This window comes from Anser anser (genome assembly GCF_964211835.1).
Source record: "Anser anser genome assembly, chromosome: 1".
Classification (NCBI taxonomy): Eukaryota; Metazoa; Chordata; class Aves; order Anseriformes; family Anatidae; genus Anser; species Anser anser.
This window is the reverse complement of record NC_139720.1, coordinates 58,133,014-58,147,592: the sequence shown is the minus strand read 5'-3', so window position 1 is coordinate 58,147,592 and position 14,579 is coordinate 58,133,014. Positions and strand designations below refer to the sequence as shown.

At 42.6% G+C, this 14,579-nt stretch overlaps 1 protein-coding gene across 4 annotated transcripts in view; it reads left to right on the top strand.

Annotated features, from left to right (window-relative positions):
- CRY1 (cryptochrome circadian regulator 1) overlaps positions 1 to 14,579 on the top strand; it is a 40,682-nt gene that overhangs the window by 16,542 nt on the left and 9,561 nt on the right. For all 4 annotated transcript variants that reach the window (XR_014579889.1, XR_014579890.1, XR_014579891.1 and 1 more), the window contains exons 2-7: positions 3,337 to 3,445; positions 10,325 to 10,467; positions 11,733 to 11,917; positions 13,211 to 13,299; positions 13,913 to 14,053; positions 14,158 to 14,469. Coding sequence is in view for 1 of the 4 variants with exons in the window: in XM_083824492.1 (XP_083680618.1) it covers positions 3,337 to 3,445; positions 10,325 to 10,467; positions 11,733 to 11,917; positions 13,211 to 13,299; positions 13,913 to 14,053; positions 14,158 to 14,469 (979 nt within the window). In the remaining 3 variants the exon portion in view is untranslated. The remainder of the gene's footprint in view (positions 1 to 3,336; positions 3,446 to 10,324; positions 10,468 to 11,732; positions 11,918 to 13,210; positions 13,300 to 13,912; positions 14,054 to 14,157; positions 14,470 to 14,579) is intronic.

The following is a 14,579-nucleotide window of genomic DNA, read 5'->3' as shown; positions in this document are numbered from 1 at the left end:
GGAAAAAGTATAATAGAGTTCAAGCCTAGCTGTTACTTCATAGCTACTGTGAAGAAACTTTGCTCCTAGAGTTCATATACTGAAGAGAGAATACTTTTAATGAGATGGGGGTTCCTGTTCAGGGTCAGTTCACAGACTAATTTTCAAGTGTGTTAAGTTGAGGAGAGTACATGGTTTTGATGGCTTTGGTGAGAAAGCTCAAAAAATTCAGAACTTCAGCCCAGACACGGCAGCTCCTAATTATGTTTTGTTGCCTGCAAGTGGGGAAAATGTCTGCGTGTTCTGTTCGGCAGTAAGCACCCCTGCACGGAGCTGCTCCTTCAGAGCTATTCTCGCTCCAAATCATGTGTTAGCAGTCAAAGGGAAACTTCGGAAAGCCAGTTTTATAACACTCTTCTCTTCTGGATTACATAATAATTCACTGTGACAGGGCGTTGAACTCTGAGAATTACTATTTTATCCTTTTTCTATCAGTTTGCTTAGTGTGTGTGCATGTTGTGGATGCCTTACTACTCGTCCCCTGACATATATTTGTATGTTGCAGATGGCTCATTAACTTGATAGGATAGGCATTATAATGCCAGGCCAAAACGAGAGAAAGTCCTGCATTCAGAAGTTGTCCCAGGGAGTTAGTAGGATTAAAAACTTCCTTTCACAAAGGCACACGTTAAACATGTTAGATGAATGCAGGAATTCTGAAAGGTAGAATTTCCTCAAGTTCAATGTAATTTGTCTGGATATAGCTAAAACTAGCTGGTAATTAGCATGCATCTGACCGAGTTGCTGTGCTGCAAGTTTTAGAGGTCCTCATGAGAAAGAAGAGGTGCACGCTTTGGTTATGGCAAGCTGTTGATTCAGCTGAATGTCTTGGTGGTGGTCGTATCCAGAAGTGGTGGTGTAAGAAGGCTCATTTCTAGCTGAGCAAGGCAAATCTGTATGAAGGATTTTCTGGGGACAAATTTTGTTCTCATTTTAATGAGAAAATGCCTTTAGATGTGGTACTGCACAAATCCAGTTGGTGAAAATGAAATTGAGGAGTTCCATTATTTGCAGCACTTCTTGTTAAGCACATCTGGTCCAGCTGAAAGGTTCAAATGGGCTTAATAAATGGCAGGTTTATTCTGAGTAATCACTTGTTGTAAGCTGGATCCATGGTCTGAAATTCAAAAGCAGTGTTCTTTTGCATTGTTGTTGCTGCAAATGCCACAGGGTTGCTAGGGTTTAATTTGGTTTTTATCTCTGAACAATGTGCTTTCAGTGACAGTCATTGCCCAAGCTGGGATTTGGCTGGGTTTTGCTCTGTTTTTGTTTGGCCAGGGGGAGATGGTTGGTTTTGTGAAGCTCGTCCCTACGCCCCCATCAGCTCTCCCACTCTCTGCCTCCATATATTTAACAATTCGAGTCTAGACCATTGTTTTTTTAAATACATGTAAGAGTTTTATGGAGATGGAAATGCAGCAGTGTGGTAAGAGGTAGTTGAGAGGTAACAGGAGGTATAGGAAACCAACAAAATAGAGATTAACCAGTATTAAGGGCAAGTTTAGGGACTTTGGATGTGAATTGAAGACTGGGTCAGCGCATGTAATCTTCTTGAATAGGATTTGGTGCCAGGTCCAGACTAGAAGTTGTATGCTGTCATCAGTTAGGAAGAAAACCTTGAGAAAATCAAGGGAACTGAGATGCAGATAGGGAAAAGCTAGTAATTTCCTGAGAGGCCAGTTTTTGCTTTGAAATAGTTATGAGCATTTCATATGAGCAGTTTCTCTGAATACCTTTTCCCTTTATTCTGTAATTTGAAGTTTAAAATAAAACCAAATCTTTCCTGTATTATTCCAAAGTCATCTGGGATGCTATTGCAGTTTGTCTTTATAGAGAGTGATTTGTGAAGTTTTTTTGAACACACGTGTTCCTTGGGAGCAAGATGGAGGTGGGTGAGAGTAATGAGAAGGACTGTAATTCCAGGTTTAAAATAAATAAATGAAGCTGTGCTTTCCAAAGTCGACCTGGAAGTGACTGGCCTATGAACTTAGGGCCGAAATTCTCTTTAATAGAAGCAGATGTGACCCTAGGCTAGATTGTAGTGCTGAAATGACTACTGCATGGTTCCTGACTGGGTATACAGAAGTTCCTTTTTAGACACAGCGTAGCTTACTTCATGGTCTCACTACCCTGCCATTGTTTCAACCCAAATGTAGCACAGTGAGAGAATTAGGTGTTTTGGTTTCATCCCAGTCTGTAGCATTGCTAGGGCAGGTTCAGTAGGGGTGGTGCCCCCTGGTGCAGGAGCCTTTCCTTCCCTTTCTTGGGTGTTGTGTTTGGATGGTGGTGGGTGGGGAACCCCATGGCATGGGTGCACAGAGCTTAGTGGCTGCTCCAGTCAGCTCAGGCTTTGGAGAACACCAACATTACAAGCAGTAACACCCAGCAGAGAGTTTGAGCAGCTCCTGATGAAAACTTTGCTTTTACTGTAGAAAAAATATGGGTGAACCACCTGCTATGCTAGCAAGGAGTCTGGGGTAAGGACACTCATCTGGGCACCCACATCATCTCTCTTCCCAGGTGGAGTTCTCCTTTTTCTTCTCCTTCCCCCTGCTTTTTTTGGTCTTCCCCAAAACAACCTGCACCCACCGTTACCTTTAGTTACTGACCCCACCAATAATTCTTTGTGCACATGAACCTGTCTCAACATCCCTTCTGCAACGGCCTGTTCCCCTTGAGCACTTGCAGATTTGCAGCACCCCATTCCCTCCCTGTTCCTCTTCTGTTTGCTGGTTTGCTCGTTAAAAATTCCGGTGAAGTTATAGCCAATGCGTGTGGCACTCCTCGTTACAAAGGGGGCTATTTTTAGAAACGAAGGCTAAAGGGTTAGTCATGACCATCTAGTCCTCTGGTAATGCTGTTTTTAGAAGCAGTTTGGGCTGCTGTGTTGTAAGGGGGCCTTGGATTAAGTTTCGTAGCAGTATGCCAACAGCTGATTGTCTGCTTTTTTGCTGTGGTGTGCTTCTTTTTTTTTTAGGGTGAAAAGACACTTCTTGCTTTGGTTAAGGCTTGAGTATGTTTTAGTCTATTCCAAAACTGAATACTGTTGAGGTAAAAACTTAAATGAGGTTTTTTTTTTTTTTGAATCATGTGCCATTGAATATATTATAAGCTATTGAGCTACTGTAAGCTAAGTGTAATTAGGATGTGAACGTGCATGCATGCATGACCAAAATCTGCACTAAATAGTGAAGATCTGATTATCTTTGTTGGGTTGTTCCTCGTAGTTCCCTTCTTCTGTTGTAAAATTGTCTGGTCTACCTCAGAAAGTAAATGTTTCTTTACACTTCTTTCCAGGTTTCTGCTTCAGTGTCTTGAGGATCTCGATGCCAATCTACGGAAACTGAATTCACGCTTGTTTGTTATTCGTGGACAGCCAGCAGATGTTTTCCCCAGACTTTTTAAGGTAAATGCTAGAAAGGCATACAATTAACATAGAGGGTTTTTTCACCTTGCAGTTGGTTTGTCTATAAATATAACTGCCAAACTCGTTTCAGCTAGGAGTATTTCTTGTATGAGCGTACCTCAATGCAAGTTGCTATCTATGCAAATACTTAACATACTCCTGCGATTTCTCTTACAGGTTTCTTTTTATTAATATTTGGATTTTGCCTCCCTTCTAATGTGCATACCACCTATTCAACCGGGTTCCTCTTAGACTTTACAGTTATTCTTTTTCTCTCCAGAAATAGAATTTCTAACGGTCTCCTAACTATAAGTGCTATCTATTACTAAGTTTTCCTTTCCAAGTTTCCTTTAAAATAAGAAACATGATTCTATGCACGTGAATACTGCTTCAAAGCCTGACCTGTAAGAGCTGTCCTTTATTTAGGCCAATTCTCTGGTGTGGTTATTTCTTGGCAACTAAAAGTGGTTCAATAAGTTTTTTTGGTGGTAATAAGTTTGGTTTTAAAAAAAAAAAAAAAAAGCAGGGTTGTCTGTTCAATTTTTAAGTATTATTCTTGCCTAGTTTCTATGTATTTGGCCGAGTATTATTCTGAAGTAGTGTATACGTGGTAACTTGCAGTTGTTCTTGCTGTAGAGAATGGTGAAGTTGAACTTAAAACTGAAAATTCTCAACTTTAATTTGGTCAGATGCCTGTTCTTCACAGGCTATTTAATAATATCAAAAAGCAATTTATAATTAAAGAAGTGTTAGGCTTTTGCAGGAAAGAGTCTTATTGAACAAATTAAAACTGAGGGATTGCTACTGATATTAATTCATCTTACCTGGATAATAGTGTACCTAAGATAACAATAGTTAGGGTAGTAAATATAGGGTAGTAAAAATGAACATTTTGCAAATTGATTTTCAAAGTTTTATGGAATGACTGAGTTGAGGTGATGGAGATGAGCAAATAATCTGTTTTTTTCCAAAGAGACTGTCTACTTGGTAAGTTTAATTCTCAAGTCTGCAACACCAAGCTATTAATATTAAAAAAAAAAAAAAAAAAAAATTTGGTCTTCACTCTCATCCTTTAATTGTGCTAACTGATTGATACTCTAGCTGGTTTGTGCTTGGTTTCCACTCAGTGCTTCCTGCAGGAGCATTGGGATGTTAGTTGCTGCTTGCAGCAGCACCTGAGTATTCGAGGTGGTTGATATCTTCCTACTAAATTTTGATCCCATTTATTAAGGACAAAGATCTTGATGCTTTGTGTGTAGCTTCTAGGTTTGAGACACCGATGAGAAGTTTACATTCTTCAGTGGCCACTTTGACAACGGCTGTTTTAAGTCTTTTTACCAGGCTGGTTTTTCTATGCTTAACAGCATCAGAGTGCTGCATTTTCAGAACATTATTTAACTTCTGAGAAGGAAATGAGAATAACTTGTCAGACAAATAGTATTCAAAGAATGTTCATGTCTGTTTGTCTTCTGGTTCCTCAAATTGCCAAGAATTGTCTTTATTGTATGTAAGTTTCCTCATTGTGCAAAGAACACATACAGATGTTTTTTTGCCTGAAAGAGGATAACTTCAAGCAAATAATGGTAGGACATAGTGGAACTTCTGTTAAACCTTGTGTCAGAATTCCCGGCATAGATGCTGGTTTCTGGGTGGGGGATGAGTATTTCACAGTTGTTTCTTGATAGATCCTCTCCTCTTCACAGGCTGAAGAACAATTCCTTCAAAAGACAGAGCACTGATCTAATTTTATCTTTGCGAAAGACTTTAAGGACTCCTAGGACTTTTCATAGAGATAAATAATTGTTTGCTTTTGTCTTTCCCACCCACTTAGAGACCCTTAGTGGAGCTTTTCACCCCTTTATATCCCTGAATTCAGTGTCATCTGTTTTCAGCAGTACTAGCTAATAGTGCTGCTGATAGCAGCAGTAGCTTGTCATCTTCTGGAGAAGTGCTGAGACAATATTTTTACCAGTGAATTTTACAGGTCTTTGCAAAATTATTTTAGATTTGTTTTGTTAAAGTAACTCGAGAAAGGTGGTTCCATCTGACTGCAGAGATGCAAATTCCATTAGTAGCAGACACCCGCTTCGTACCTGTTGGTTAATTTGAACCAGTCAAATTTTAGTTGGTTCTTGCATTATTCTCTTCAGTTTGTCCTAGCCTGTTTTGTACCTTTGGTGCTTTGGGACTGGCTTGATGAAGAAAACAGAATTGGGTCAATCTCTAATTCTTTAAATGCATCAGTGTTGCTAAAAGCATCCATCACGCAGAGCAGTACGCGCACAGTGACTTGTGTCCTTGGTCTAAGTGCCTGGCGCATGCTAATGTGATCTGGGTGTGATCACATCACATCACGCTTGTGTCAAAGTTCCTTGGCTCCTTGTGTCATGTGGCTCTGCTCCTTGGACACAATTTTCATGGCTTCCTTTTCAATGTGCCAGAAGAAAGAAAGAAAATTAGGGAAAAAATGCTGCAAATGGTTGGATAGTGGTTTTACACAACAAAAGGAAAAATGGATGTTGCATAAAGGTGTGGGAGGCTGCTGAAGGGTTCAGGGCCTGCTGGGTCATTGTTGGCAGGCTTTGGGGTGGAAGGAGCCAAGCACTCCCAAGGGTGGTCGGATAGACCACCAGAATTGTACCTGGGCCTCATCTAGGAGAGAGAGGGGGTCCAGAAGTGAAGCAGCACCCTGGGCGAGCAGCGTTGAGTACCCTTGTCTCTTTGGTGTAAATCCAGTTGTCTGAAATAGTCTGGTTGGTAGGTTTAAATCATCTGCTTAAGAGATCTGGGATTTGAAAAGTGTTTCTCTGAGTTTGAACAAACAGGACTATAGGGGGCTGGGACGATTGGTGGAGGGAGCGGGAGTGCAGGTGGTGTTTTCGTCTATCCCTACGGGGGAAGGGAGAGGCACGGAGAGGACACGGAAAGCTCATGTGGTTAATAGGTGGCTCAGAGGCTGGTGCCAGCATAGAAATTTTGGGTTTTTTCACCATGGGGAGCTTTACTCGGCACCCGGCCTGATGGCCCCAGATGGGTCTCTATCTCCAAGGGGAAAACGGATCCTAGGCCAGGAGCTGGCGGGGCTCATAGAGAGAGCTTTAAACTAGGTAAGAAGGGGGACGGGGCTCAAACAAGGCTTGTTGGAGCTGTGCCGGGGGAAACAATGGCTAGGCCGGGGAAGAAGGCGATGGCCCAGCTGAAGTGCATCTACACTAATGCACGCAGCATGGGTAACAAACAGGAGGAGCTGGAAGCCATCGTGCAGCAGGCAGGCTACGACTTGGTTGCCATCACGGAGACGTGGTGGGACCGCTCCCACGACTGGAGTGCTGCAATGCCTGGCTATCGGCTCTTCAGGAGGGACAGGCAGCACAGAAGGGGTGGTGGCGTGGCTCTCTACATTAGAGAATCTTTTGATGTTGTGGAACTCCAGGCTGGGAATGATAAGGTTGAATCCCTGTGGGTTAGGATCCGTGGGAAGGCCGGCAAGGCTAGCATCCTGGTGGGGGTCTGTTATAGACCGCCGAACCAGGATGAGGAGACGGATGAGGAGTTTTATAGGCAACTGACAGAAGTTGCAAAATCGTCGGCGCTTGTCCTCGTGGGGGACTTCAACTTCCCGGACATATCCTGGAAACACAACACGGCACAGAGAAAGCAGTCTAGGAGGTTTCTGGAGAGCGTGGGAGATAGCTTCCTGACGCAGCTGGTCAGTGAACCTACCAGGGGTGGTGCCCCGCTAGACCTTCTCTTCACAAACAGAGAAGGACTGGTGGGAGATGTGGTGGTCGGAAGCTGTCTGGGGCAGAGTGACCACGAAATGGTAGAGTTCTCTATTCTTGGCGAGGCCAGGAAGGGGACCAGTAAAACTGCTGTCTTGGACTTCCGGAGGGCTGACTTTGAGCTGCTCAGGACGCTGGTTGGCCGAGTCCCTTGGGAGGCGGTTCTGAAGGGCAGAGGAGTCCAGGAAGGCTGGGCGCTCCTCAAGAAGGAAATCGTGATGGCACAGGAGCGGTCCGTCCCCACGTGCCCAAAGATGAGCCGGCGTGGAAGAAGACCGGCCTGGCTCAACAGAGAGTTGCGGCTGGAGCTTAGCAGAAAAAAGAGGGTTTATAATCTTTGGAAAAAAGGGCGGGCCACTGAGGAGGACTACAAGGATGTAGCGAGGCTGTGCAGGGAGAAAATTAGAAAGGCCAAAGCTCATCTGGAGCTCAACCTGGCTACTGCCGTTAAAGACAACAAAAAATCCTTTTACAAATACATCAACGCGAAACGGAGGACTAGGGAGAATCTCCATCCTTTACTGGATGCGAGGGGAAACCTAGTTACTAAGGATGAGGAAAAGGCTGAGGTGCTTAATGCCGCCTTTGCCTCAGTCTTTAGCGGCAATACCGGTTGTTCTCCGGACACCCAGTGCCCTGAGCTGGTGGAAGGGGATGGGGAGCAGGATGTGGCCTTCGCTATCCATGAGGAAATGGTTGGCGACCTGCTACGGAGCTTGGATGTGCGCAAGTCGATGGGGCCGGATGGGATCCACCCAAGGGTACTGAGAGAACTGGCGGAGGAGCTGGCCGAGCCGCTTTCCATCATTTATCGGCAGTCCTGGCTATCGGGGGAGGTCCCGGTTGACTGGCGGCTAGCCAATGTGACGCCCATCTATAAGAAGGGCCGCAGGGCAGACCCGGGGAACTATAGGCCTGTCAGTTTGACCTCAGTGCCGGGGAAGCTCATGGAGCAGATTATCTTGAGGGTCATCACGCGGCACTTGCAGGGCAAGCAGGCGATCAGGCCCAGTCAGCATGGGTTTATGAAAGGCAGGTCCTGCTTGACGAACCTGATCTCCTTCTATGACCGAGTGACGCGCTTGGTGGATGAGGGAAAGGCTGTGGACGTGGTCTACCTTGACCTCAGTAAGGCTTTTGACACCGTTCCCCACAACATTCTCCTCGAGAAACTGGCTGCTCGGGGCTTGGACTGGCGTACGCTTCGCTGGGTTAGAAACTGGCTGGATGGCCGGGCCCAGAGAGTTGTGGTGAATGGAGTCAAATCTGGTTGGAGGCCGGTCACTAGTGGAGTCCCCCAGGGCTCGGTACTGGGGCCGGTCCTCTTTAATATCTTTATTGATGATCTGGATGAGGGCGTCCAGTGCACCCTCAGTAAGTTTGCAGACGACACCAAGCTAAGTGCGTGTGTCGATCTGCTCGAGGGCAGGAAGGCTCTGCAGGAGGATCTGGATAGGCTGGAGCGATGGGCTGAGGTCAACTGCATGAAGTTCAACAAGGCCAAGTGCCGGGTCCTGCACCTGGGCTGCAACAACCCCAAGCAGAGCTACAGGCTGGGAGATGAGTGGCTGGAAAGCTGCCTGGCCGAGAAGGACCTGGGAGTATTGGTGGATAGTCGGCTGAATATGAGCCAGCAGTGTGCTCAGGTGGCCAAGAAGGCCAACGGCATCCTGGCCTGTATAAGAAGCAGTGTGGCCAGCAGGTCGAGGGAAGTGATTGTGCCCCTGTACTCGGCTCTGGTGAGGCCGCACCTCGAGTACTGTGTTCAGTTCTGGGCCCCTCGCTACAGGAAGGACATGGACGTGCTCGAGCGAGTCCAGAGAAGGGCGACCAAGCTGGTGAGGGGTCTGGAGAACAAGTCTTACGAGGAGCGGCTGAGGGAGCTGGGCTTGTTCAGCCTGGAGAAGAGGAGGCTCAGGGGCGACCTCATCGCTCTCTACAGTTACCTGAAAGGAGGCTGTAGAGAGGTGGGGGTTGGTCTATTCTCCCACGTGCCTAGTGACAGGACGAGGGGGAATGGGCTAAAGTTGCGACAGGGGAGTTTTAGGTTGGATGTTAGGAAGTACTTCTTTACTGAAAGGGTTATTAAGCATTGGAACGGGCTGCCCAGGGAGGTGGTGGAGTCACCATCCCTGGAGGTCTTTAAAAGACGTTTAGATGTAGAGCTTAGGGATATGGTTTAGTGGAGTACTTAGTGTTAGGTCGGAGGTTGGACTCGATGATCTTGAGGTCTCTTCCAACCTAGAGAAATCTGTGAATCTGTGAATCTGTGATTGGCAGGGTGGCTTTCTAGGATCACTTGTGCATTACCACCTTACCAGTTTCCTGCTGTTGCACAAACCATAGTTGCTAGTGAAGCCTTTCTTCAGTTCTTTTCCCCCGTCTGTTACTGCTGGCTTGCTATCGGCATCTGTGGGTAAAATTAAATGGCCTGTGACATCAAGGGTGTTAGACTTCATGGCATCCTCTTTTTAAGAGACAGATTTCTGAACTTTAATTGAGAATTGGAAGACTTTCCTTTCGGGTTGGTGGAGGATGGGGGTTTGGAACAGGAAGGGAAAATGTATGGTGGTGTCTGGTTTTGGAGGGGAGGAAGTAGTTGCTGCTCCACTGCACTCCCATTTCATTCTTGAAGCTGTTCTGGGAAGAATCTGGTTACCTCTGAATTCGTTTCTCTCCAAAAACTTGAGCTCTGCTGTTAAAGCTGATAGGCATATGTGAAAAGCTTTTCTGCAGAGTAACGTACTGTTGCGGGAAAATGTCCAGAAGGCAGTCTGTGTCATAATTTCCCTTCTGTTATGTCTCTTAAGGTATATGGATCCTAAAGTTAGAGCTGAGCTTTCAAAACTTTCATAGAAGTGTAATGGGGTGGATCAATAGAGGCTTTTTTTGTGCGTGATTCCTATCCAGATGCCAAAATGTTGGGCTTTATTTTTGTGAGTCTGGGTGTTTAAATCTATTTTGTGCCTTTGTGTACTTCTGCCAGCTATCCCCAGAGGGTAGCTGTATTGCATTGTGTCCTTCCCATTCTCCTTTCCCTTCCCCTCCATCAAGCAGCTGACTTGCTGAAGGACCACATATTTATTTTGTGTTTCAGGAGTGGAACATTGCAAAACTTTCAATTGAATATGACTCTGAACCATTTGGGAAGGAGAGAGATGCGGCAATTAAGAAGCTGGCTAGTGAAGCTGGAGTGGAGGTCATTGTTCGAATTTCTCATACGTTATATGACCTAGACAAGTAAGTTACCATTATCTCTGGTATTATAAAGAAGAAAGGTGTGACTTTTATGCAGTATTTGTTTAGATACTGTGTGTTACTTTCTGTGCAGAGTGCTTTAGAGTTAGGAAGACTACAAATTAGTTTTATGTTTCTTTTATCTATTCGTCTATCCATGCAAATGAGTAGAATTTTGGAACTCCAAAATTGATGCAGAAAACTGAATTGTAGCTTTGATATTTACATTATTTTGAAAGTAACGGTTAATTATCTGACTTCATAGTGAAGTGGTTCATATACCTTTAACTTCTCACAACTGGCATCTGCTTTTGTTTAGTTAGTTATTTTGTTAGTTTAGATTGTTCTGTCTTTGTCACTTGCTTGTACACAAGTTAGCAGAAAGTTCTTAATTTTTGAAGAGCTGTTTCCTCTCAGTTATGTATCCAATAACTAATTGGGGATTGTTTGATAGCCCTGTGTTGCATTACCTAATGTGTTGTTTATAGTTTTCCAGAGATCTATTTAAATGGATTAGTGTTAGCTCCCTATTATAGAAACATAATCTGCAAACTATTCAAAAGTATGACATGGCTTATCTTAACATTGAGTAATTTATTGTGGTAGATGCCAGTTTTAATCTGTTAGAAGCTACATGTATGAGAGGCAGCTCGACATACGAGAGGACAGGGAATTCTTCCGCTGTTTTTAAGTTGAAAATTTTCCCTCTTCCCCCACACCTGAAGTTTTCTTGTTTCCAAGATTGCAGATGTATTTAAAGATTGACAAAGCAGAATTTGGAAACTGCTCTGTTTTCAATACCAGAATAGAGAAATACATTTTTATGCAAATAGCATAATCTTATAAAGATGCACCCAACCCACCTATGTAGCTGTGGTCTTTCATCTGCTTTGTTGATCTATATTTTTCTTTGCCTCAAGCTGTCTGTATTCATTACAGAGGGACTTTCCTCAACCCAGGAGTTACAGATAATTGATTTGGTTATTAAGATTTTATTTATATGCCTCCCTGATGGAGGGAAAAAGGGTGGTGTAAAGTTAAGGTTGAAACTGTTCGAATTAACACATGTATCTGTTGTTCTACATAGCATGCTACAGGTAGATAAAAATATTTCTTCTCTGCATGTGTGTAGGTGTATATATTTTATACAGTTTGTGCAATAAATTTATATGAATTATATAAATTTTTATATTTTTACAATGCATTTGTAATATGCCATTGTCTGACATACCTCTTTTCTTTTTCTTTCCTTTTTTTTTAAACTCCAGAATCATAGAATTAAATGGAGGACAGCCGCCTCTTACCTACAAGAGATTCCAGACTCTAATTAGTAGAATGGAACCACTGGAGGTGCCAGTGGAGACCATAACCCCAGAAGTAATGGAAAAATGTACTACTCCAGTTTCTGACGACCATGACGAGAAATACGGTGTCCCATCACTTGAAGAGCTAGGTATGTTCTGAGACTGCTTAGACATTGTGCAACAAGAAAGATGTAATCTACCACTGAAAGCATAATACTTAAAAATAACCACATGAGAGAGGGTCTGTTTATAGTTAATTGTTAAACTGATGCCAATTATGACATACAAATAGAACAAAAAAAAGGATAATGAGCTCTGTACATCTTAAGCGTTTTATATTTAAATGGTAGGTCAGATAAATCAAACTACACTAAGTACTGCTTAGCTTCTTGTAGTGCAGCATAGCCATTCTGATGATACCAAATCATCATGAACATACCGATAATCTTTAATACTTCACTTTGTATTAAATGTATTTGGTATCCTTGCGCTTCATGTCACTGATTCGACCCTTTACAGTTACAGCTCTTGTCTTGTAATGCCAAAAAAGATCACAATAAAGCATGTAATTATTTTAGAAGCTTCTAAAAAATCTCGTTTCTGTAAATTCTAAGAAATATTACCAAGCTATAATGTTTTGATTTCCTACCAACTCCCCACTTGAAAAGCAAACAAATGTAGTATGACTACTAAATCTCTAACAAAAGCATCTGGATGGATTTTGGCTGTGTTCTTGCAGCTCTGTCTAGTCTGCTTGAATTCCCTTACAACAGACTTTGTTTTTAAAGCCTTTTTAAGAAAGGAAGGTCTCACTAAACTGTATGCAGGCATGTTATCTCATGTTCTTGGTGAACAGTCTTTGGAAGGAGAAAAGAGGGGGAAAAAGTCTTACCTTTTCATCTTTCTTCTGCAGCAGAAGTACTTATTTATCATCAAATTGACCACAATCCCAATCTGTTATTTATGTCCAGGTCAATGAAACAAGCGTATTAATTCTGAAGATAGCATGCCTGCTTTTAATGCAATGCAAAAAGTTTTCAAGCATTCTGTAAATTATAATTCTTGCTTCTTAGTAGTATGAAAAAAAGTGAAACTTGTGTTTTAGCCCACATATTGCAGAGCTGGAAATGTGAACATAATTTGGAAAATGAAAGAAAGTTTGCTTTCTTTGTGCCAAAACAAAAGTGGAATTAGAAAAGGTAATTCAGCATTAAGCTTGATAATGGAATATAAAAACTGCCTTTTTCTGCAAGTTAGAGGTGTTGAATGGGCTTTGATAAGAGTTGATTGCGTACTGTTACAAAACTCGTACTTTGTCACATGTCCAACTTAAGGCTATTCTCAAGATATAATAAAATGTCACTGAGTATCAATATGCTAGAATTTTATTGCCCTACAGTAGAGGCAGACAAGGAATTTCCTTGTTTTAATTTGTTTTTCAGGTTTTGACACAGATGGTCTGCCTTCTGCAGTATGGCCTGGGGGAGAAACAGAAGCTCTCACACGACTGGAAAGACATTTAGAACGAAAGGTATGTTTCAAATCATTGCAAATATGACATACCTGGAAAACATAGTTGCCCTTTGCAATGAAACATAAAAAGAATTGGGCAAGTAGTTTAAAAAACAAAAGCAAACTTGTACTCAAGGCCTTTATATAAAAACGTAAATCAAATTGCTGTTTTGTAGTTTTAAAAGATAATAGCAGGTTGTCTCTTAATTTGAATTTTGGAGAAAGTCTGTCATTCTGTTTTGTGCTCTGAAAAATTGAATTATTTTTTCTTTGGAGGTTATTTTACCTGAAACGTAGTTCTTGTAACTTTGAAGGGGAATTCCTCTAAAAGCTAATGTACTGTTAGTTGTCTTGGTTTCCTTTATATTTAAAGAAGGGATAGGTAGTTCTGGAGGACAGCTAATGCCTCCTGCATTGAGGTGAATTGTCTTCTAGAGTTTCCACTCATTCAAGAGGAACCCCTTGAATGTTTGACTGCTTTATCTTGGATCTAAGATAATGTGATCATCTGTCCAGTGTCTGAATTCATTTATAGACAGTGTATAGTTTATCTCTTTATGATGGCTTTTTGCTACCTAATCTGTAAACTGATATTGGCATGTTTTGCTTTTTTTTTTTTTTTTTTTTGGAAGGCTTGGGTGGCAAACTTTGAAAGACCACGAATGAATGCAAATTCCCTTCTGGCAAGCCCTACTGGGCTTAGTCCCTACCTCCGCTTTGGCTGTTTGTCTTGTCGTCTCTTTTATTTCAAGCTAACGGACCTGTACAAAAAGGTATAGTTTCTACATGGACAACTACACATTCATAGATTTATTGATTTATTTTTTTTCCTTACCTTCTCCTAATAAAATGTTTTCCTTTTAATGCTGATCTTCAGGTAAAAAAGAACAGCTCCCCTCCCCTCTCCCTCTATGGCCAGCTGTTATGGCGTGAATTTTTCTACACAGCGGCGACTAACAATCCACGGTTTGATAAAATGGAGGGGAATCCTATCTGTGTTCAAATTCCATGGGATAAAAATCCCGAGGCTTTGGCCAAATGGGCAGAAGGCAGGACAGGTTTTCCTTGGATTGATGCAATTATGACACAGCTTCGTCAAGAAGGCTGGATTCACCATTTAGCGCGGCATGCTGTGGCATGCTTTTTGACTCGAGGTGACCTCTGGATTAGTTGGGAAGAAGGAATGAAGGTATTGTTTCTCTTTCTTTAATTTTAACATTAAAGCCTCAGATACACTATACAGTAATGATATCCACAAAATGACTAAGCTGAGTATGAAGCCTTAAACTGTGGACAAAA